Here is a 24,501-nt window from a genome sequence, read left to right as displayed (position 1 = left end):
AAAAATGACAGAAGTTTCTACGGGGCGTTAGAAGAGCTCATGGAAATGAAGAATTTATAGGCATTCAATTTTCATTTTTCATTTTTTACACACTTGGTTAACAATAGCTGTTGACATTTGTCATATCAACATTTGTTATCTATTTGCTGAGAAAACAAGTGTGGCATAATAGGTCACACTCCAGTGCTCTTCGTATCAAGTTACAGTCTTTCAAATGCCAGTTTAGTCACAATTGTGTGAACCCGAGAAAATCAGGTCCCTTTTGGGAGGGAAGAGGGAGATTCATTTTGTGCTTATGAAAGGATGATAATGATTTTCCAAGTATGTACTAAGGATTAAATAATGATGGAGGGAGAAGCACTTAGTCTGTTCCTGAGCCTCAGAAGATCCCCAAGGGCATATTAGCATCCCCCAATGGGCAGTAGATGAATTTTTCATTGATTGTTATTTAGTTGTCTTTTTTTTTAAAGATTTTAATTATTTTTGCATAGAGGAACTGGGGTGCAGGCCAGAGGTGTGAGGGGTGAGACGATTCACCAGAAACAGAGTGGGGAGAAGAACAGGCGGATCTACTAAAATACACTGCTTAGGCGAGCAGCGGGCGAGACAGGAGAGATCTGCTGTACCATATGGGGGTTAGCTCCCTGGCTGGGGATCAAACTCAGGCCATTGAGGTGGTAGTGCTGAGACTTAACCCCAGGCCACCAGGGAAGTCCCTTTAGTTGTCATTATTAACTCTCCCCTTAAACACAGACACACAGATTTTGACAGGGGGCTCAGAGGAAGGGAAAAGCACCAAACCTAGTATAGGAATCTGTACGCAGAGCACAGGCTGCACGTACAGATATAACTAATGATCAGTTTTCTTTAATTTAAAACTCTTGCTTAGAATTGAGATTCCTGCCCCAGAGGTGCCCAAGTGAGTGCCTGACATTGACGCCATGGGATATACCAGGGTCAAGATAAACGGGAGGCTGATGGCAAGTTCTGGGCGCTGAACATGGTGACTATCAGGAACATCAACTGGACAGGCTGTTCTGATGGGCTGTTTGCTTATGACTGTCTTCATCTAACCCATTACAAAAAGGCCAGCTCCAGATGAGATGGCAGAACAGTCTCTTCAGGGTGCTCTGCCCACTGTTCTCGCAGGTCAATGGGCAGCCATCTGAAAAAATAAAAGCGCTTTTTGATTCAAATCCTGTCTCTGCTAATTGGCTTTGGGTAGTGACAGGAAGCAGAACTCAGCTCTATTCCACTAACAATCTGACAAAGATTTTTTTTTTAACATGGCCCATCCTGAAGAAATTAATCCATGTGAACTTTGTTGAGGGTTTTGAAAAAATTGGATCCTGGTTTTAATAGTGCTTTTTCAAGTTTATTTCATTTGCAATCAAGTTTGTCAATCTAAGTATTCAGAGACCGTTGGCAATGCAGCAGTGTGAATGCAGACTGTGGGGCAAGAGGAAACAGGATGTCTGAAGCCAGTTCATCAGAACGTTTACAGTAAATCTTCAAGGCCTGAAGTCCAGAGGGAAGCTTAGAGTCAAGCACAATACCCCAGTGGCAGATGTTGGGTTTATCCTATTTAGGTGCCTCCTCTACGCCCACTTTCTGTCCCCACATTCCCTGCCTTGGGAATCAAGGAATAGCCACCAACACTTTCTGAGATGAAGGCAGGGTGGGGAAAAGTATGTCTGGTAACACCCTAAAAAACTGACTTCGAAGTAGAGTTCTAAACTGCTCATAAATTACTCTTTACCTTTAATATATTTTAAATACTGACAGTGATATGAAAAACCCAAGAGCCATCTGCTACAAAAATTAAATGTGCAAATAATTTGCAGAGGTTACCTAAAAGAGAGGAGAGTGATAAACTGTACAGCTTTGACATCTATTTTTTCTGGGGATAATTTTTTTCACCAAGGTCTTCCTTTACATTCATGTAATGCATTTCCTTTAGTTTTCCACTCTCTTATACCTTCTGCAATTTCCTTTTATTGTTTTCATTAATTTCTGCTCTATTTTTTTTTAAGATCTATTTATTTGTGCTTACAAGAATGGGTGTACAGGCCAGAGATGAGGGGGGTGAGAAGATTCATCAGAGACAAGAGTGGGGAGCAGAACAGGCAGACTGACTGAAATACACTGCTGAGGGGAGCAGCGGGCAAGACAGGAGAGGTCTGCTGCGCCATGTGGGTTGCTCCCTGCCTGGGGATCGAACTTGTGCTGCAGAGGCTGCGGACAGCTTCATAGGTTGCATCTTAACCCCTTGCGCCATCAGGGAGGGTCCTCTGCTCTAACTATTGAAAAAGGAAAATAAGGTTTCACTACCAAAGTGTAAAACACAATAAAAATTCTGACATGCCAATTTTTTTCAATTCAATCTAATTCTTTTAAAATCATCCTGTGTCCTCTACTTCCAATTGTTACACTTCCACCTTCCAGATCTGATTCTATTACTGAGCCCAAAATTTCCCTCAAGATTTCATAATCCAGAATGTCGTTTCTTTCTAACCACAACAACCATTATTTTGTTCACCCAAATTTCTTTTTCCTGTCATTCAAAACTCTGGGATTTAATGAAAATGCACTTCATTTTGAAGATCTTTCAGGGCAAGCCACAAAGCACACTGCCTTTTTAAAACAAATCTTATCCTGGGGCCCCCCTGGTGGCGCAAGGGGGGGGTTAAGAAAACACTATGAAGCTATCTGCAGCCACTGCAGCATGAGTTTGATCCCCAGCCAGGGAGGTGACACACATGGCGCAGCAGACCTCTCCTGACTTACCCACTGCTCCCCTCAGCAGTGTATTTCAGTCAGTCTGCCTGTTCTGCTCCCCACTCTTGTCTCTGATGAATCTTCTCACCCCCCTCATCTCTGGCCTGCACCCCAGCTCTTGCATGCATAAATAAATAAATCTTTAAAAAAAAAATCTTATCTTAATGATATGAAAACTGTAGAATCAGGTGATATTTGCCTTGTCCCCTAACAGCTAAATAAATCAGGACACAGAACAATTGATACTGCCCACTGCAGTATTAAAGTTTCACTCATAAGTGGGAAGCAATGATATACAACCTCACTCCAATGATAATGGCCCTAGTCATTAAAAATATAAAAAATAAAAAACAGAGACAACAAATGTTGGTGAGAGTGTGGAGAAAAAGGAATTCTCATACACTGTTGGTAGGAATGTCACTGGTCCAGACTCTATGGAAAACAATAAGGAGGTTTCTCAAAATATTAAAAATAGATCTATCATATGATCCAGCAATTCCACTACCAAGGTAGCTACCAAAAGAGTATAAAATCACTAATTTAAAGGCATATATGCACTCACAGTGTTCTATGTATAACAGCGAGTTATGGAAACAATCTAAGTGCCCAATGAGAGGGCAGTAGATTTAAAAGATGTTGTCTATATACACAATGGAATACTATTCAGCTATTAAAAAAAAAGATGAAATCTTGCCATTTGCCACAACATGGATGAACCTGGAGTAGATTATGCTAAGTGCAATAAGCCAGAAAGAGAAAGACAAATACTGGATGATTTCACTCATATGTGGAATATAGAGAAACAGAAAAAAGAACTGACAAAACTAAACCAAAACAGGCCCTAAAAATATGACTACAGAATTGAAGCTACTAGAGGGGAAGGAAGAGGGTAGGGGAGGAAGGAAGAAGGGGCCCAACAGCCTAAGGTGAAGGACGATGGGCCCTTTGAGGGTGGGGCTGGTGCAATAACAGACTGATAACGGACTGATAAAGGACATCCGGGGATGTGTGCACTTAATCTCCTAAATCTTATACGGGGTTATAAACCAATGTTACCTCAACAAAGGGGAAAAAATGAGGAAGAAAGGCTCTATGGAGAGAGGTAAAGAGAATTACGGCATCAGATGATAACATGCAGGTGGAGACACACACAGACTTGCAAGGAGGAGTAAGGCACCACCACCAAGAGGAGGTGGGGTGTGTTGAAACATTTTAGCATTTCAGTGTTGGACCAATGTGGAATGTTCACCTGCAGTCAGCAACACCAACTACACACCTCTGATATGATACATCACAAGGAGATCCCAGGTAGTTACTGACACCTGACAGTTCTCCGTAACTTTATTTTTCAAAATAAGGCACATATATTATTCTAGTGCGGGACGGATGCTGTAAAGGATCACAGATGAAGAGGCCACATAGTCAGCCTAGTGGATCAGGAAACTTGAAGAGTTAAAATACCAATGAACAGGGTCTCCCCGGTGGCGCAGCGGTTGAGCACTGGGTTGCGAAGCTGCCCCCGGCTGCTCCCCGGCCACCGGAGGAGGGTCCCACATGGCGCGCAGACCTCTCCTGCTGCCCGCTGCTCCCCTCAGCAGTGTACTTCGGTCGGTCCTTCTGCCTGCTCTGCTCCCCGCTCTGGCTCTGGTGAATTCTCTCACCCTCCCGCGCTTCTGACTGTACCCAGTGCATGTATAAACAAAACAAACAAACAAATAAATAAATAAAACATGCCTCTATATATATAAAAAAAAAACCCAACTGTTTGAGAAATCACCCTCCTTGAAATACCACTGTCCTTCATCCCTCTTTAAAAAAAAAAAAAAAAATACCAATGAACAGAGATGTGAAAATGCGGAAGGAAATCCCATGGAGAGAGGTTTATGAAGATCAGGCTGGTGAGGGGGACTGGGGCGGGGAGTCAAAGGCCTGAAAGACCACAGGAAAAAGTTTCAACTACATCCTTTAATGAGGAAGAGCCAGCAAAGCTTTTGAAACAGGGGAATGTCACAACTCTCATATGATAGCCTGAGCCAGAAAGGTGGAAAGGGAACTCATTCATTCCTTCACCCTTTCTTCAAAAATATTTACTTTATATCAAATAAACCCTGGGGACACAGAATTAAAACAAAGCACTGCACAGAGTCTCTGCTTTGATGAAACTACAAACTTAGCAAGAATAAGTCACAAAATTATTACACAGACATCTGTGACCAAGGGGTGGAGAAAGGAAGAGAGGAGAGACTGGGTCCAAGATTTCTGTCTTACACACTGGGAGGCTGGTACTGTTAACCAGTTAGAAGAAACAAAACAAGGGAAGGAAAAAACAATTCATGGCTGGTTATTTCAGGTCAAAAAGAGCCTGAGGTGCTGGTTATTTCGGGTCAAAAAGAGCTTGAGGTGCTAAGTGTGATGCAGGAGAAGTCAACCAGTGCTGGCAGATGGACGGCAGCTCAGGAGAATGGTGCTGGAGATCCGGGAAAAGATGGTTTCAAGGAAAAGGGGCAGATGAGGTACTAAAGGTAGTTTTATAATGACTTTTCAGTAATAATTTTTTATAACAAAGGAAACTAGAATGAAACGTTCCCCTTGCAATAGCAATGGAGGAAGGAAAACCTAAGTCCATGCCAGTGGCTCTGAAAGTGCTATCCTTAGACCAGCATCAACTTCGCAGGAACCTGTGAATGCAGAGAACAAGCCTCCCTCCACCTATTAAATCAGAAACTGCAGTGCGTGGACATTGCAGTCTGTTTAATAAAACCTCCAGGGAATTCTGATGAACACCCAAGCTTGAGATACTTGCTATCATTAAAAAAAAAAAAAAAAAAAAAATTCTCGTTGCACCTGTTTAATTATGCTTAGCAGAATATTTCTTAATACTACTTAAGTTCCAACAGGGGTTCAGAGTGTGTGTTTCATGCAAGTGGTATGTAAGGATGAGTGTGAAGCAGAATAGGCCCACAATATCCCTGCCACCAAGAAACTTCCCTCTGCTTAAGACAACGTGTGCATGTGAAAATTAAATAAGTACACAAGTGTTACAGCTTAATAGAAGTAGAAGGGAGGAGTTAAGGGTTAAATAAACGGTAACAGTAAGGTCACTAGCGCTGGCGGAACATTGGAGAGCAGGAGAAGCATGACATATGATAACCAAACCTGAAAGGCGAGTTTGAACCTTGATAGGAACTTTCAATGAGAGACAGCAAACCCCATAATTGGTAGTTCACCCGGCTAGAAAGAGGTTTCCTGAATTTCCAAAAGTGGCTTAATGATACACCTAGGCGGGAAAATGAGTAAATTACATTTAGGCAAATGAGTAACTGAGGAGAGAGAGAATGCTGTTGACCTTGACCTGGGCCGGCTCAAGGGTATTGTTATGTTCTCATTTACATTCATTTCAGCACTAGCAGCAAGAGACTGAATGAAGGAAGGTCAGGTCCCCTTTTAATAGTGCTTCATGTATTCAGAGCTATCTGCAATTATCAAAATGCTTCCAAGAGGCATCTGTAGGTAACACGTTCCAGATCTAAACGACTCCCTAGTGCTTAGCTAAGGGGCTCGCTGGCCTCTCAGCTCCCCGGGCTCCCAGAGGATCGGGACACGGTGAGGCAGCAGAGCAAAGGGGCGAGGCACTCCTGTGCGCGAGCACCCACCGTGGGCAAGGCACGGACTATTCAGTGAACTACCAAGTAAACTCATCACCGTTCTTTTCCCCTCCAAGGAAACGGCCCTCCGAGGGGGGGCACCTGGCGCTCGGGGCCAGTCCTGGGCTGCCAGGACTCCAGACAGGCACCCCACCTGAACCTGGGTTTACGCACCGAGGCGAGCGCACGGGGCAGGAAAATATCCTGCACGAGCCGCGGCGAGCGAGCCCCGGGGCGCCACCCGGTGCAGAGTTGTCAGCACCCGGGGCGGAATCAGGTTCTCAGAGTTTTGAAAACGGAAATTCTCCAACCCGAGTCCCCCGAGGGGCCTCGGGGAGGGACGCCGGCGCCCGCAGCCCCCGAGTCAGCGCCCCCCGATCGCCAGGCTCTCGGCTGGGCGCGGGAGACGCCGGGGAGCGCTCCACGCCGGGTCATCGCCGCCGCCGCGCGGGGCAGCGCCACCAGCCAGCGCAGGAGGAGGGGCGCGGCGTTCCACCCCGCGGCGCCCGGCATCCGCCCCCGGCGGGGAGCGCGCGCCGCGCCGCGGGGAAGCTCGTCGGGGACCCTGGGCCTCAGAGGCTGGTGCAAAGAGCCCCCGGGCGGCCGTCACCCCTGACCCTCCCCAAACGGGCGCGCCGTCTGCGCCGCGTTCCTGCAGCCGAGACCCTCGCCAGGAGGGTGCCCGGGACCCGGGTGAGCGAACCCCTCAGGGCGCGCTGGGGGCACCCGGCGTCCTCCCGCCGCTTTCCAGCCTCGCCGCCCGCGCGCGCCTCGGCCGCGCCTCGGCCCCAGCGGGCGCGCACGCGGAACAAAGCCCCGGCGGCCGCGAGGAGCAGCCCGCCGAGGGGCGCGCCGGCGCGTCGGGGCCACGGACGCCCGTTCCCAGGCTGCGGCCGCGGCGCGCGGGCCGAGGGGGAAACGCCGCTGCCCCGCGGGCTTCTTCCTGCGCGGGGCCGTCCTCATCGCCCGCGCTTTACCTGCGACCAGGGACCCCCGGAGCCGCGGGTGGGGGCGCAGAGGCGCTGCCAGGAAGAAAGGAGCCTGAGCGCCGCCATGTTCCGGCCGGGCTGCGGGCTGCGGGCGCGCGGGAGAGTGGCGGTTGGCGCTGCCGGGGCCGCCGCCGCGTCGCTGGAGGGCAGGGAGGGAGGCGCGCGGGGGGCGGGCTGGAGGCTCGACCGGGTGTTTGTGACGTCCTTGGGGCCTCCCCCGCCGCGCGCAGATGCTGCGACTTTGGCCAGACGCCCGCTGGGAGGGTGGGGGCGGCCTGGACGCCCCGGAAAGCCCCGCGCGGAGGGGTCCTTGTGAGCCCCGCGTGTTGGCGCGCACTTGCCCACGCTGGCCCCTTGGACAGCTGTTTGGCTCTGAGGGGAGCAAGTGTCTGACTGCCCCAACGTCTGGGATGAGGCAAGGCCTAGCGTTCAGGGAACTTGTTAGTTTGTCCTGGCAGTGTGTGGGCTGCAAACGGGTACTCCCCAGGACCTCCTGTCCCCGGGCGCCCCCAAATACCCCCCACCCAGCCTACTCCCCCCACCGCCACCCCCCACACACACCCACACACACCCCCACACACACCACTCAGCGGTCCTTGTTCTTCCTTTTCTCGGTCACCTTTCTCCACTCCCCACCCTATGTTATGTAGAGTGTGGACTAAAAATAAATTGAGGCAAGCAAAATTAAATGAGTTTATTTAAAGAATCAAGAGTGAGGACTTGAGCCAGGGGAAAGCTACCCAAATTCTAAGCTTCTCAATGAGATTTGTATAATTATTTCAAGGATTTCTGTGAAGACAGAATTTGGGTAGGGTGTCCAGTTGATGTATTTCCTTAATGCTATCTATGCATTGAGGATACCAAAGAGGAATGTTAAAATTTACCTTATGTAGTCAGAGCTTTATATTCTGGAAACTGAGGGATTGCTCCTCAGCCTTTTGGCTAAGAGCAAGGGTATTCTGAAAACTGGGAATATTAGCACCACTATAAACCTTAAAGTCTTTCTTTTTTTGAAGGTATTGATTTGCGGTGCAACAGTTGTCCTCAAGGCCCTGCGGTCTCTTTACAGGACTAAGCCTGACTCTTGGCGTGTGCCCTTAGTTGAGTCAGGAAGGAGTTTTACCCTCTTAATTGTTAGTGAACCTGAGTCATTTTACCCTGGGAACCAGCCATGAGCCATCTCCATGAGGTGTGACCAGCCAGACCTGGTCAACCTTGCCCCGGGTTAAGAGGGACAACATTAGAACTCAGCCTTTGGACTTATCACACCTTCTTCCCCATATCCAAGCCTGCATTTTTCAGGAGCCTTCAGGCACTGGACTCTTAGAAACCACAGAGATTAGTCAGCAGATGCAAACATAGAGGTGTGTGGTCTAACTACACTAAGGTTTGACAAACCTTAGGCAAGTTACATGACTTTCTTCAGCTTCAATGTCCTTAACGACAAGTTAAGATTACACATCATGCCAGAACTAGCATAAGGTTTACATAAGATTCCTGCCAACCCTTTCACCCCATTGTAAACAGTTAATGAATTTTAGGCGTTACAAGTTTATTAAGTTGAAGCAGTGGATTTGGTATGGCACAATCATTCTCTGAAAGCCTTATCTTTTTTGACAACTCCTTAAGGGCATGAGCCAAGCCTAATTTCATCATAACTAGCTATGCACTTATCATAGTGGAAGGACCAAGTGAAAACCGCATTAACATTTTATCTGGCTAAGCGTTGAACAAGTCCTGGGAATATATCTGTTCATTCTGAACGAACACAAAGCTAACAAGAAAATTAAATGAGTTCTTAGCTTCCTTCACAAGTACACTAAGGCACTTGTTAAGTCTGTCCATCCATAAAAGTACTTGCTCCTTCATGGCGTTCCTTTATTCTGCAATCTTTATTTTTTCCCCTAGGAATTTTCATTATAATTTTAATCAAAATCAGTAAGGGAACAATACCAAGTTAGACTATGCAATTACATATGGCGGCATTAACTTAGTAATGCTCTGTAATTTCTATACTTTAGGAAGTTGGATAGAGGGGAAATTCGGGTAATAGAACTAAATAAAGTCCCATTACTTGTCCCACTGCAGCATTTAGCAGCTGCTGTTACAGAATGTGAAAAAGCTTCCATTCACGTATGAGTCTGCTTTTCTACTTTTGCCCTTCCAGAGGACACATGGAATGGAAACAGCTTTGGAAACTCTAACTCTGGTCATCTGACTTCCCTGCTGGCCTCACTCCTTTCTTTGCTCCTGGAAGAGGTCTCTTCTCTCTGTGACTTCAAATCCCATGAAAAAACCAGCCTCATTGGTCTATGGGCAAAACACACTGTGCTATATTTTTGATGATACTGTGACTTTGTTTTATACTTTTTAAAAAAATAGGAGTATCTTGAACAATTTACAGAAAAGTTCTTTTGTAGAGATAACCCTTGTGGATCCACAAAGCAATTTTAATTGTAATCTGTGGAAAAATGTACTTTCTAAAATCTGTTTTTTTTTTCTGAACAAGTTAGAATAATTACCCTTGCTCTTGAAGGGCAGTTTGTATCAAGCATTTCTATTGTGAAATTTTGTATTTAACTTCCACATTCTTAAAGATTAAAAGAATTGAATTGAATTCAAAGCTTTTTAAATAAAGCTCTGATTCCAAACAATGAGGAAAGTTTATTTCGCATTATGTTGTATATATACATATATAATATCCCCTGTCTATCGAATAACTGCAATGTGTCAGTTAGATTATAAATTTTCATTCTCTGCCTGAGGGATTTTTATTTAAATCTCCTGAATATAACGTGGTAGCATGAGCGCTCATTGACCTTTAGGCTATCCTGCCCTCTCCCTTGGCCGACTGTTTCTTCAGGTTGATAATCAGGGGCTTTCAAGTCTTGCTTTTCAAATGTTGTTTGACTGGTTTAACTTGTATTAGGAGTTTTTAACTAGGTCATTTAAGTCATTTTTTAAAAATGTATGCATGATTCATTTTTTTTACAATAGTCTAATCCATGAAAAACAAATCCCTTCAATTAATTTTCCTCTATTGGATTTGAAGGACGTAATCTTGACCGGTTACATACATCTGTATTGTTTCATTACGTAAATCATCATCCCCCAATTACCAATTTTGTAAGCTCGCTATTTTCATAGATTCTTTAAAGCAGTGCATTGTGTTAACTAATGTATACATGTTTGTTCAATGGATTAGAACTGAAGTGAATTTTACATAAGATGTAGTTTCCTCAGAAACAAAATAAATTACATGAGATGAATGGAAAAGGCTCAAATCCTGGAATGAAAATGAAAATTACATTAAGCTGCTAAGAAAATTTGAAAGAGCAAAACACACCAGAGTGAGCTTGGAAACCTTTCAAATCTACTCAGTTTACTTATGCTTGAAACTTCTCAATGGTTCTTCCCACTGCCTTTAAGATACAAAGTCTACACTCCTTAATTTAGCATAGATGTGGGGTGGGGGGTGCATTTCTTCTGGTTTTCCTCTGCCCAACATATCTCCTTTATATTCCAAACTGTATTTGCCTCTTGACTCACACCATGAATTCAAATAACCTCATAGTCAAATGCTGATAAAGAGAATTGACCCTGGAGCCAGGCTGCCTTGGTTCAAGTTTCAGTTCAGCTTTTCCCAAGCTATGTGCTGAACTGCAAGAAGCAAGGTCATGGCTAGACAGATGTCTGTCTGGACTATTTGGGAGATAAAAGACACCTTGTGAACTCAGATCTGTTTTATTTTCATAATCTGGAAAGCATCAGATAGGATTCAAACCCTAAACTACATGGCATGAAAGACTTCTTTTATCTTTACAACTTCCTCTTTACCAAGTATGTGAACCTGACAGGACTTCAGATTCAGTTTCTCTCATTTGAATTACTGCAATCACTTCCTAAATGAAATTCCTTTCTCCCTCAAAGTGAAACACTTTAAAATACATCCCTTCAAATATAGATTTGGTCTTCTCATACGCTTTCCTAACACTTTCTAAGAAATCTTTTTAAGCTACAAATTAAAGTCCAACATCTGAGTATAATCAAGGTTTCTAATCCAGACTCAGCATTTACTTAAGGGTTCTCCAGGAGTACATCAGGGGTTCCACAAACATTGCATTTTGAAAATAAATTTTAAATATATTTCAATTATTCTATCAACTTTAACAAAGCAGTAGCATGTACACTCAGTTATAATTTCGTCCTGATTTTTGCATATTAAAGAGTACTATATTGTACAATTGGGAAAAAAATCTCAGGATAAAGTTTCTTAATTATCTTAATGCCTGTGTTTGAACTTTCAAAATGAGTCATGGATAAAGAAGATTGTAGCTTGTACTTGTCCTTTCATCACTTCAATATCTGCATGTTGGCTCCTGTAAATTTATATCATATATAATAATTGGATGCCCAGCTCAGACACACTACCACTGTTGCTCATTATAGCATGGTAAATTATTCAATAAGCACATCTAAAACAGTTCATGATAATGCTGTACTATAGATAGCATTAGAAGCTGTTTTTAATTTGAGTTATTTCCCATGTATCTATTGCATGAACATGAAGATAATGTAACTTTTGTTACTTCTTGTAAATGACTGATAATCATAAAATAAATTTTGTCATAATTCTAAACTTTATCCCATTTTATTTATTTTTTTGTTTTTCGTTTTGGTTTTTTTTTAAAGAGGCATGTATTTTCATTTATTTATTTATTTGTTTGTTTGTTTGTTTATACATGCACTGGGTACAGTCAGAAGCGCAGGAGGGTGAGAGAATTCACCAGAGCCAGAGCAGGGAGCAGAGCAGGCAGAAGGATGGAAGTACACTGCTGAGGGGAGCAGCTGGCAGCTTCGCAACCCAGCACTCAACTGCTGCGCCACTGGGGAGGCCCACTTTATCCCATTTTAACCATCACTTTTAACCAAAACCGTGTGGCCTCTGAACCCATGAGTGTGAGGTCCATTAAACAAGGCAGAAGAAATTGAGAAGTAAAAAGCAGTAAGCGGGGCTTTCCTGGTGGTGCAAGGGTTTAAGCACAGTACTGTGAAGTAATATGCAGCCTACGCAGCACGAGTTCAATCCCAGCCAGACAGGGAACTACCCACATGGCTCAGCAGACCTCTCCTGTCTCACCCACTGCTCCCCTCAACAGTGTATTTCAGTCAGTCTGCCTGTTCCGCTCCCCACTCTGTTTCTGGTGAATCCTCTCACCCCCAGCACCTCAGTCTGTACCCGAGTTCTTGTATGTATAAATAAATAAATCTTAAAAAAAAAAAAAGGCAGTAAGCTACAGACAAAATGGAAGGGAATTTTTCACTGTGAAAGAAGCTGCAGTGAACCTTCAGCTTCCTACTTCACAACCCAGCAACTCATTCCTCCAGGTGCTGGGATCACTTTTTAGCTACTGATGACTCACAGTTATATCACTTCTGAAATTGTCCTTTACCCCAGGAAGAACCCTTGCCCTGCACTGAGCCCATTTTCTAGGGAAACTCCTTATCCAATAACCCATTAACATAGAAGTACAAAGAAATGGTCCCTTGGCTTCAATTGTAACATATCTTAAGGCCACTCTAACTTAAGAGCCCCCAGGAGGATCAGCTGAGAGAAAATTTCACCACAGGGTTTTCTAGATCAAAGGCCTGTTACAGGGTTGAGACCATTCAAGGACTTGTGAGATGCAGTCAGAGATTGAATGTTCTAAGGCCCACAGCCTGGTTTGCTGGCCCACCAGGGTTTTGGGCTATTTTAGAATTATGGCAGAATTCAGTGGAGAGGAATAGGGTGTGGTCAGGGAACTTGATTTGGAACAGAGTTGCTGAGTATTAATATTCAAGTGCGCACTGAAACAAATAGATGAAATTTTTTAAGAGATTGAGCCATTGATTAACATTGGAGCAAAAGTTCCAGCATGTATTGTGGAAAAAGATGGGAAGAAAGTGATGATAAGAGGAATCTTGGTGGAAGATTTCAGAATAGTAAGGAAAAGATGGCGGGAAAGCAGATTGGAGATTGTAGGACTTCCTGTCCCTGAGAACCAGAGGACTCTGAAATATGGATGCAGGCAAAGTTTTATTTTGAGCCAGGAAAAGTAAACTGCATTTGCCAGAGCAGTTAATTATTATAGCCAATAAAAGCAAAAGGAGAGGACTTTCTGAATCAACTACAAGAAATGAAAGTATGTTAAACTCTGGCAGTTCTTTGATGCTGTATTTTATTGTCTGTTAATTTTTATCAATAAATCAATGAGAAGAACTAAAACTGCTAAACTTATGGCTGGCCAAAGTACACTAAAACATTTTTTAATCTGCAAAGTTAATATAAGAACATTATATAATGGGCTATTTCAGTAGATTATTTACCTAGAAATTTAATTTTGGATTTTCCTTATTAGCAGGGACAAAGTAATGATCTTGTGCTTTCACTTTGTGTTAAATTGATAATCAATTCCTGCTGATTTTACCTTTTAAATATTCATTTTATCATGTCTGGCTTTCTTCCCTATTCACACTGGCATCCTTGTTTAGGTCATGGTTCTGGCATCCTTGTTTAGGTCATGGCTCTCTCTCTCTGTCTCTGTCTCTCTTTACCAATGAAATTGCTGGGTCATATGGTTACTGTGTTTAACTTTTTTGAGGAACTGCCACATTGTTTTTCAAAATGATTTCCACCAGCAATGTCCTGGAATTCCAATTTCTCCACATCCTTGCCAACACTTTTTATTATCTAGTTGTTTGATTATAGCTATCTCAGTGGGTGTGAACTGGTATCTTATTGGGGTTTTGATTTGCATTTTCCTTGTGACTAATGTTGTTGAGTTTCTTTTCAGGTGCTAGCTGGCCCGTCTTTATTCTTGCATGGAGAAATGCTTATTCACATTCTTAAACTCTTAAGAAGCCCATTTTAAAAATTGGATCATCCATCTTTTAATTGCTTAATTGTAAGTATTCATTATATATTTGAATACTAGTTTCATCAGATATATATCTTGCAAATATTTTCTTCCACTTTGTGAGTTATCTTTTTCAATTTCTTGAGAATGACCTTTGAGGCACTGAAGATATCAATTTTGATGAAGTCCAATTTACTTTTTTCATATCTAAGAGGCCATTTTGACAACTATTCCCCAAATAATTTTACTGCCCCTTTTCTCTCTCTTCACCTTCTGGTATCCCATTATGCTTATATTGAATGGGCTCAATCAACCTATCTTCCAGTGTTATGATTCTTTTTCTTTTCCGATTGAAATCATCAGTACAGTCCCTTTAGTGAGCTTTTTCTTTCAGTTATAATATTTTTTCAGCTCCAGAATTTCTATTTGGATCTTTAAAAAAACAAAAACAATTTTTATCGCTTTATTAAGATTTTTTATTTGGTAAGAAATAGTCTTCATATTTTCCTTTTATTCTTCAAACATCACTCCCTTCAGTTTTCTGAGTATCTTTGAAATAACTGATTTAAATCCTTTGTCTAGTAAGTCCACTGCCCACTCAGTGACAGTTTGTAGTGATGGCTTTTTCCCTTATGTGGGCTATACTTTGGTTTTTTTCTTTGCATATTCATAATCTTTTGTTAGGAACTGAACATTTTAAATATTTTAATGTAGTAAATCTGGAAATCATATGTCGTCTTCTGGGCTTGTTATTGTTACTGTGGCTTAGTTGTTGATTTTCCTGAACTAATTCTATAAAGTCTGTTTCTTCAGTTTGTGTAGCACCTTAAAGTTCTGCTTGCATAACTTAGTGTTCAGGTACTGTTTGGACAGAAATTTCTTTAATTGCTTTAAACTGGCTTCCCAAGCTTAGCCTGGGGGCCTTATGTGTGCACTGAGCATGGCTTCAGTGATCCGGTGTGCAAATTACACCTATGTCTTAGCCTTCACTTGCTGCTTATGTAACCGACCAAACTGGGTCTTTTGCTTATGCCCAGAAAGTCAAACTCTGAATCAGAAGAATTGTCTTTACATAAAGGAATTTTATTCAAGAAGGCCATCAAGGGAGTTGGCAGTATAGGTACCTTAAAACCACTGGCTTCCCAAATGGAGGGAGTGCTGGGATTTTATAAGGGGTGAAGGAATGTGAGGGAAATGCAGCACTTTGGTTTTCCAGGTCTGAGGTGGCGCTGGGCAGTCTAGGTGACGGGAGTCAAGGTGTTTGAATTTCCTAACGGGATGTTTTTTTAGCAATCAGCAGGTGTTTGTTTCTGATTCCAATATCAACTCAAACACAGAAGATTTTTTTTTTAAGATTTATTTATTTATACAAGCACTGGGTACAGTCAGAGGCACGGGAGGGTGAGAGAATTCATCAGAGGCAGAGCGGGGAGCAGAACAAGCAGACTGACCGAAGACACTGCTGAGGGGAGCAGCAGGCGAGTCAGGAGAGGTCGGCTGTGCCATGTAGGTTTCCCTCTGGTCGCCTAGAATTGAACCCGTACTGCAGAGGCTGCGCGGACAGCTTCACAGTGTAGTGCTCAACCCGCTGCACCCCCAGGGAGGCCCAGTTTTTTTATTAAACATATATTTTGTATTTATATCTTTTTCATCACTGTGTATTCCCAATAAAATTCCCGCCACCAAGTCACACGTGAACCTTCCACCATAGCCCCTTGTGCTCTTCTCTCACCTGTTTTGATCCCTTTTCCTACCCCCACCTCTCAGAATATCTCTTATTTATGGTCGCCTGCTAGTTTTGTTTTTGTTGTTGTTGCTATTATTATTGTTGTTGTTGTTATTTCCCCCACATCCCATATTTGGTTTCCCTATGTTCCTCTTATAAGTGAAGCCACTTGGTATTTTTCTTTTTCCTTCTGGCTTATTTCACTGAGCATGATCCCTTCTAGCTCTATCCATGTTTTTGCAAATGGCATGAGTTTATCTTTTTTGATTGCTGAATAGTATTCCTACCACATCTTCTCGATCCAGTCATCTATTTTTTTTTTTTAATAGAGGCATGTTTTATTTATTTATTTATTTGTTTGTTTGTTTGTTTTCGTTTTATACATGCACTGGGTACAGTCAGAAGCGCGGGAGGGCGAGAGAATTCACCAGAGCCAGAGTGGGGAGCAGAGCAGGCAGAAGGACCGAAGTACACTGCTGAGGGGAGCAGCGGGCGGCAGGAGAGGTCTGCGTGCCATGTGGGACCCTCCTCCGGTGGCCGGGGAGCAGCCGGGGATCGAACCGGCGCCGCAGAGGCTGCGGGCAGCTTCGCAACCCAGCGCTCAACCGCTGCGCCACCGGGGAGGCCCTCCAGTCATCTATTTTTTTTTTAAATAGAGGCATGTTTTATTTATTTGTTTGTTTATATGTGCACTGGGTACAGTCAGAAGTGCGGGAGGGTGAGAGAATTCACCAGAGACAGAGCGGGGAGCAGAGCAGGCAGAAGGACCGAAGTACACTGCTGAGGGGAGCAGCGGGCGGCAGGAGAGGTCTGCGCGCCATGTGGGACCCTCCTCCGGTGGTCGGGGAGCATCCGGGGATCAAACTGGCGCTGCAGAGGCCGCGGGCAGCTTCGCAACCCAGCACTCAACCGCTGCACCACCGGGGAGGCCCCATCTATTTTTTTTTTTAAGATTTATTTACTTATATAAGAACCGGGGTACAGGCCAGATTTGCGGGAGGGTGAGAGGAGTCACCAGAGACAGAGTGGGGAACAGAACAAGCGGACTGATGAAGTACATTGCTGAGGGGAGCAGCAAGGAGACAGGAGAGGTCTGTCACGCCTTGTGGGACCCTCACTGGTGGGGATTGAACCGGCGCTGCAGAGGCTGTGAACAGCTTCACAGTGCAGCGCTCAACACCCTGCGCCACCAGGGGAGGCCCCCAGTCATCTATTTTGGGGCATTTGGGCTGCTTCCATATCTTACCTATTGTAAATAGTGCTGAAATAAACATAGGTATCTTTTTGAATTAATGTTTTTGTGTCCTTTGGTGCAGGTATCTTTTTGAATAGGTGCAGGTATCTTTTTGAATTAATGTTTTTGTGTCCTTTGGGAAGATTCCCAGAAGTGAAACCCACAGCCAATATCCTCAAAGGTGAAAAGCTGAAACCCTTTCCCTTAATATATGGAACACAGATGATTTTATTAGAGACATAACACAACACAATCCGTTTTCCAAGTTCCCAGGAATGTAGGTGGCACCAGTTAACGGTTAATCATATGGAGGAGATGGGAGGTGTAATTCAGTGAGTGGACAGTTAATCCTAGAGAGGGAATCCAATTTAGTGAGTGAACAGTTAGTCCTGAAAAGGGAATGCAATTTAGTGAGTTAATAGTTAGTCCTGAAGAAGGAATCCAATCCAGTGAATTAACAGTTCTGAAGAGGGAACGCAAAAGGGTGGTTAGAGTTTAATTCCACTTATTTCTGATTTCAGTCTATTTTCTATTGCAAAACAGAGGGCATCCAGCTACACTTATACAGAGCCTCAATGTCATCCTGAAGTGAGAAATTAAGACCTTCTTTGATCTCTCCTGAGCTTGGGCACAGGTGCATGATCTTCTTGAGTCTTTGGAATAGGTTGTCATTTTTGAAAGTCCCCCATGAAAATTTCTTTTTTTTTAAAAAAAGATTTATTTATTTATTTATTTATTTATTTATTTATACAAGAGCTGGGGTACAGGCCAGAGGCGCGGGAGGGTGTGAGAATTCACCAGAGACAGAGCGGGGAACAGACCAGGCAGACAGACCGAAAATACTGCTTAGGGTAGCAGCAAGGAGACAGGAGAGGTCTGCTACGCCATGTGGGTAGCTCCCTGGCTGCCAGGATTGAACCCGCGCTGCAGAGGCTGCAGACAGCTTCACAGCGCTGCCCTCAACCCGCTGAGCTGCTGGGGATGCCCCCCCACCCCCGCCATGCACATTTCATCTCAGTTTTCCCTTCAGCGTTTCTTGCTCAGCTCCTTGTTTACCCATCTGCTATCACAACTTCAGGGAGATGAGTGCTAAACAATCACTGATGATTTTTTTTTCCAACAGATATTATTCCTAATAAGTAGCTGTTGCAGCGAATGAAGCCTAAGTCAGGTTAACTAAAGAGCTCTGCAAGTAATTCCAGGGAATCACTGGGGAAAGAGAAATGGGAACAGTTCAAGTTAAACCACCACAAATCTCTATTTGTTTAATCAATATTTTGAATGTTTCTTGAATAAACATTCCTTGGATTGTTACAAGTTATTGGTTAATTTCTACAGCTTTGAAAAAGCTGATTTTGACATATTTTTGCCAGTGTTCTCATTGTTTTATGGAGGAGATTTTTTTTAAAAGATTTTATTTATTTTTGTGTAGAAGAGCTGGGGTAGACCAGAGGAGTGGGGGCAGTGTATGTGTGATAGGATTCACAGGGACATTGTGGGGAGCAGAAAAGGCAGATCTACTGCTAAAGGGAGCAGCGAGTGAGACAGGAGAGGTCTGCTGTGCCATGTGAGTTTGCTCCCCAGCGGGGGATGGAACTCAGGAGGATGTAGCAGTAGGCCCTCTAGGTGGTAGCACTGAGACTTAACCCCCAGGCCACCAGAGAGACCCTGATTTTCAGAGATTCTTACTCTGCCATTCCCACTGATGTCTAACCCATGGCATTTGAGTTATTTCTATTCATAAAACTGTATTTGTACCCAGACTAGAGGGGGTGAGGGGAGATAGGTCTATAAAATGTCTTTGATTGGCACTATAAATTTCCTCATGTACTTGGAGCAATTTAATTCTTCATGTAGCATGGTTATTTGCTTACAACATTGAAAGAAAGTAGATGATCTGTGAGTATATGCGACTCTGTAAGTTACTTGAGCAGTTTTATAATTCACTAGAAAGAACTAAATATTCTTCCAGAATTTTTGCTAATTCTGAAAATATGTACTTTCAGTTTTAAGGTTGTTTCTCTTGGCCTTTAGAAGTGAATTTCCTTGATTGTAGGAAGGAGGAAAGCTGTTGAACATGTTGCATTGTTTTGAAAGGGATAAAAATTTAATGCTGACAATCTAAAGCAAGTATTTTAGGGAGCGATCCCAATTATTTCCTTTTGTTATCTGAAATAAAACATTTTTATTAATAAAGGTAAATTTTTGTGGGTTTAGAGGAATAGTAAGTAGCATCTTTTATTTCCTACCCAATATCAGAATCAATTCAAAACTAGACACAGAAATCAGAAAGATGGAATATTTTTTAAAATTTAGTTTTATGAATATTAAAGTTTATTAGAGCACTTGGCTTTATATCTACTGAATTTAACAGCTTTACCCACCCCTCACAGGTTCAGGAGACTGACATTGGGTCTCCCCCATCCAGGGGGTTGGCAGAGGGCAAATCAGAACACAAGCTATGTTGGCTTTCAATGAGAGGAAGCCTAGTTCCTTCCCCCTAATTCAGCTGACCCACTTCTCCTTGGGGAAGTTGAGAAAGGGACTATAAGGGATCATTCAGGTTAGCATCCTGTGGTGGTTGTAACATTATACCCAAACTGAACTGCTTCAACCGACAGAAAAGTATTCCATCACAGCTCTGGAAGTCTGAGGTCCAAAATCAAAGTGACAGCAAAGTGGTACTTTCTCAGAGACTGGGGATGAGGCTTGGGGAGGGTGGAGAGGGCAGAAGGCACACACTCTTTCCATCAGTGTTGTCTTTCAATACATAGTCTTTTTTTTTGGGGGAGGGGGGACCCTCACCAGGAATGAACCTGCGCGGTAGAGGCTGCAGGCAGCCTCGCAGCCCAGCACTCAACCGCTGCGCCACCAGGGGAGGCCCTCCATCAGTGTTGTCTTAATCAGCTCAGGCTGCTGTAACAAAATCCCACAGACTAGGTAGCTTATAAACCATAGATACGGCTGCAAACTCCAATATCATAACTCTAGCAAGAAGGTGAATGGTCCACTTCATGCTCATAGCCAGCACTTTCTTGCTGTGTATTCACTTGCAAAAGAGGCTGGGGATTTTTTTATAGTGCCTCATTTATAACATGACACAGGAATAATTGGTTTCTGTGCATAAATATGTGAAACATTTGGTTACCGTCATTTTATTATTCTGGGAGGAAAGAAGAGTGGTTATTGACCATTTCTCCCTCAATTAATTGGGTCTCTTTTGTTGTTGCTGGTAGGTAATTAAACCTAAGATGGCTTGAACTGAAAAAAAAAAAAAAAAATTAAATTGTTGATTGACGTAACTGAAAAAAAAAAAAGAGGCCCAAATAGTCATTAGAACTAGTTTTTTCGACACCGACCTTACCTGCTGCCTCTCTGCTGGCTCCATTCTCAAACAGGCCGTGCCCCCCGGTTTGGAAAAAAATCTCCCAATACCATCCTCACAATTAGCAACCTATCATTAAAGAAGAACCTTGTCTTCTCTCACAACCAGAACAAATCTAAGTAAGACATGCAAGTAAGTAAATAAGACAAATCTAAGAATGACATGTTTTCAAATTTTTATTTATTAAAAAAATTTTGCAATGACATTACATTAGAGCAGAACTTTTCTCCCTGTCTCTTGATTTCCAAACTGAGGCCAATAAAACTAAATTCTTGCTCTCCTTCACCAACCCATTCCTCCAGATTTGTCTGAGTCAGTTAATGTCAATACCATTGATAAGTAGCTTTTCACAAAAACCTACAAGTCACCCTTGATTCCTTTCTTCTCCACCTCTTACATCCAATCCTAGTCATCAAGTCTTATTGATTCTATTCTCATAGTGTATCAGCTTGAATCACTTCTCTCCATTTCTATTGTCCCCATTCTAATATGAAGTATTTTATTTCTCATCTAGAGAACTAGTTTCGCAATTGAATTATCCAGTTCTCTTTCATATTTCTCCCATTTTCTCTTAACAGAGTGAAATTGTTAAAATACAATGTGATTATATCTTGCTTAAAATTACTTCAATAACTTTTTGTTAGAGTTAAGATATTGTCTACAATATGTTAAAAGGCAGGGCCTTTTAACATATCAAAAGGCCCTGCCCCGTCTAACCTATACCCATGCTATATTGCATTTCTTTGAGTTGAAGCAATAGAAACTGACATTAATTTCAGGGTAAAGATACAGGAAACTATCAAGGAAAGATTGAGTAACCAAGACTTAAAGAGGTGAATAAACCAAATCCTTTTCTAGGAACTGCAACAACAGCTGGTGGATTTGTTGGAGTGCTGACTTAATGTTACTAGTCTTGCCTCTATTCTTACCTCTTTAGTGTTCCAAATTGCCAGTAGAAATAAGCTGATTGGCTTTGTTACTGTGAGATTTTTACCTTCTGGATCTACCTATAAAATCTATCTATCAGATAGATCTATCTATCCACCCTTGCTTCTATCTCTAAAAGCAGGTCTGTTTTGTTCAGTACCATATAATCTGTGCCTGGCATAGAGTAGGTGCTCACCAAATATTGAATTAATGACCACCTAGCTAAATAAATGAGCAGGCCACAGCCAAAAGAAAGGATCAGACATGACTAATAGGGTGTCACTCCAGGGTTTCATGTTCATTTTTGGGTTCTGAGTTAGGGCCACCTCAGAGAAACTCCACACTGGTGTTTAGTCTCTTGCTCCACCTTGGCCTCCTTTCAATTCTCCAAACTGCCAAAGCTGATGTTAAATTTCGTCAATAGAGGGAGTTAGAGAGACATTGTAGCAGATACAAGTTCTTGATTTGGTATCCTTTCTTGGCAGGCTCCTAGAGTTTGGGCATCTTCTCTGGCATCAGGCTCTTGCCACACATGCAACTTCCCTGGCACTGTACTCCTGCTCCTATAGTACATGGCAGTCAGCCGCTCTTCCTGGCACCCTCCTTTGGCAGTTTCATAACATTGTCTGCAGTACGTCTCCGTGAACAGCTTTCTCTAGCACTCTAGAGGGCAGATTTCTGGCAAGTTCCAGGGGATGAAGTTCTAAATAAAAAAGCAAGCAAATCTTTCATGAGGTCCTATTATATGTAAGTCACTGGTAGCAAATTAAAAAAAAAAAATAGAACCCAATCCCTGCTGAGAGAAAGTTGGTGAATTTAAATGAGAAATTAAGGGCCCCCACAAAGAATAAAGAAGTAAAAGGTAAGGTACAAAAGAATGGTACATGTTGTAAGTACTAGTAATTCAAGAGACAAGCAAGAATTTTATTTTTAAAAATTTTATGTTTTTCATAAGCATCCCTAGAAACTCATTTCTTCTTAGCTACCATCTGATAACATTACATATCAGTGATATGGAATAAAATAAATTATTTCAGAGATTTTTTGATAGGTTCATAATAAGTTAGAGTTATTAAAGCCTAGCACTATATTTTTATTTGTTCTATTTATGTAGGTTTCCTAAAGTAAAAACAACTAATTATAAAATTAGAGGAAAATAATTTGTATTTCTTCTTTTTCTAGGATAGGGGTTCTCTGACTTGAAGCATTTTCTTTAGTGTGCATTGGTGAAGGCTGGCTGTACCTGTTTATATGTATGGTGAGAGGGTCTTCTAAATATGCTTACTCTGGTATGATCTGGGACAAATAACAGAATCCTGTTCTAGAGTTTCCAGTGCTTAATAGTCACATTCTTTCCAGTTTCATCTGGCAGTGAAGATCTGTACCACATGTCTTCAGATCCTTTCCAACTCTCCCTGAAGACATTCAGAAATGAGTATCAGAGAACAATAATTTCCAGAGTCCGCATGTTTCCTGCTGAAAGTCCACGGTGGTTAATGAATTATTTATTTAAAATGTAAATGTTGAAGTTTGGAATTTTGAGATGTCAAATGTTTACCAGTTTTGTTACTTGAGGCTACTTTGATTATATAATGCAACTTTTCTAGCCTTTGGCACCTGAGAAGACTAATATATTGACAAAATAACATGGAGCTTTATTCAATTAATAAACATTTTCTGAGTACTTATTATGTGTCAGACACTGTAGGAAGCACTGAGGACACAGAATTAATGTATGATTCCTGCCTCCTATGTTTAGGGTGAATGTAAGGAAGAAGAAACCAGAATTACAAACACCAGTTAGAAGGTCATTATAGCCAATCACTTATAAATCACAACACGCTACTTCCCTATTTTTAGTATTTCCTATTAAATAAAAAAACTGCCTTTCCCTATTCAATATGCACTGTGTCAAACTGGAAAGCGAAAAAAAAGGTAAAGATTTGTTTGAACAAAGGCAAGAAAATCGTCCAGGAATTCAGAAAGTCAGGCTTGTTTCCTTAGCGCTTTCACTCAGCATGTCGCTCAGCTGACAAAGCGGACTTTGCAGGCTTTGAGGGAAAGCATTAAAATGTACGACCAAAGACAGTTTTGTAAATGCAGATTTTCGGTACTCTCGGACACGAGAAAGTTAGTGTACTTTATATGCCAGCTAGCCAAGGAGATCAAAAACAAACCCAGCTGCAAAATTAACTTTTAGAAAAGCGACTCTGGGCCTCCCTGGTGGCGCAAGGGGTTAAGCACCGCACTATGAAGCAATCCACAGCCTCTGCAGCACGAGTTCGATCCCCGGCCAGGGAGAAACCCACATGGCACAGCAGACCTCTCCTGCCTCATCCACTGCCCCCCCCAGCAGTGTATTTCAATCTGCCTGTTCTGTTCCCCACTCTGTCTCTGGTGAACCCTCTCACCCCCCCACCTCTGGCCTACTCCCCAGCTCTTATATGCATAAATAAATAAATCTTTAAAAAAAAACTCCTCTAGCAAAAATTAAAAAAAAAAAAAGAAAAGCGACTCCCAACTGCCTGTCCCTAGTGTGGAGCTCTCCACTGAGATGCACAGTAACCTCTCAGAGACTTGGATGTATTTTAAGGGGTCACCAGGCTTTACATTTCTGACAAGAAATTATGATCGTTTTGTCTTAGTCAGCCTTCTCACTACCAGGCCAAAGGCAAAAGTCATCTTTCCAGACTCTTCTGTCTGTTTTAGTAACTGCAGCGGTGCGAGGCAGAGCCTAGGAGAGAGCGCGCCAGAGGGGCCACCTTCCAGCCAATCGCTAACAAGCTCTCTCCCGAGCGTGTGGCCGAGAGAGCTGGCTTCCTATTGGGGCGCCTTGGGCATGGACGGGTCCTGATTGGCCTAGAGGAGGGGCGGGAGGGAGGCGTGCCCCGCCGTCACACCCGCCCCTACAGTCTCTGT

General features: G+C 42.8%; 1 protein-coding gene across 1 annotated transcript in view; it reads right to left on the bottom strand.

Annotated features, from left to right (window-relative positions):
- OXCT1 (3-oxoacid CoA-transferase 1) overlaps nt 1-7,522 on the bottom strand; it is a 122,708-nt gene extending 115,186 nt beyond the window's left edge. The window contains exon 1 of the mRNA XM_037530651.2: nt 7,400-7,522. Coding sequence (XP_037386548.1) covers nt 7,400-7,477 — 78 coding nt within the window. The 5' untranslated portion in view covers nt 7,478-7,522. The remainder of the gene's footprint in view (nt 1-7,399) is intronic.
- Nucleotides 7,523-24,501: the final 16,979 nt, after the last annotated feature.

This window comes from Talpa occidentalis, unplaced genomic scaffold (genome assembly GCF_014898055.3).
Source record: "Talpa occidentalis isolate TD23 unplaced genomic scaffold, MPIMG_talOcc4v2.1 talOcc4.6, whole genome shotgun sequence".
Lineage (NCBI taxonomy): Eukaryota > Metazoa > Chordata > Mammalia > Eulipotyphla > Talpidae > Talpa > Talpa occidentalis.
The sequence above is the reverse complement of the archived record's forward strand: the minus strand, read 5'-3'. Positions and strand labels throughout refer to the sequence as shown.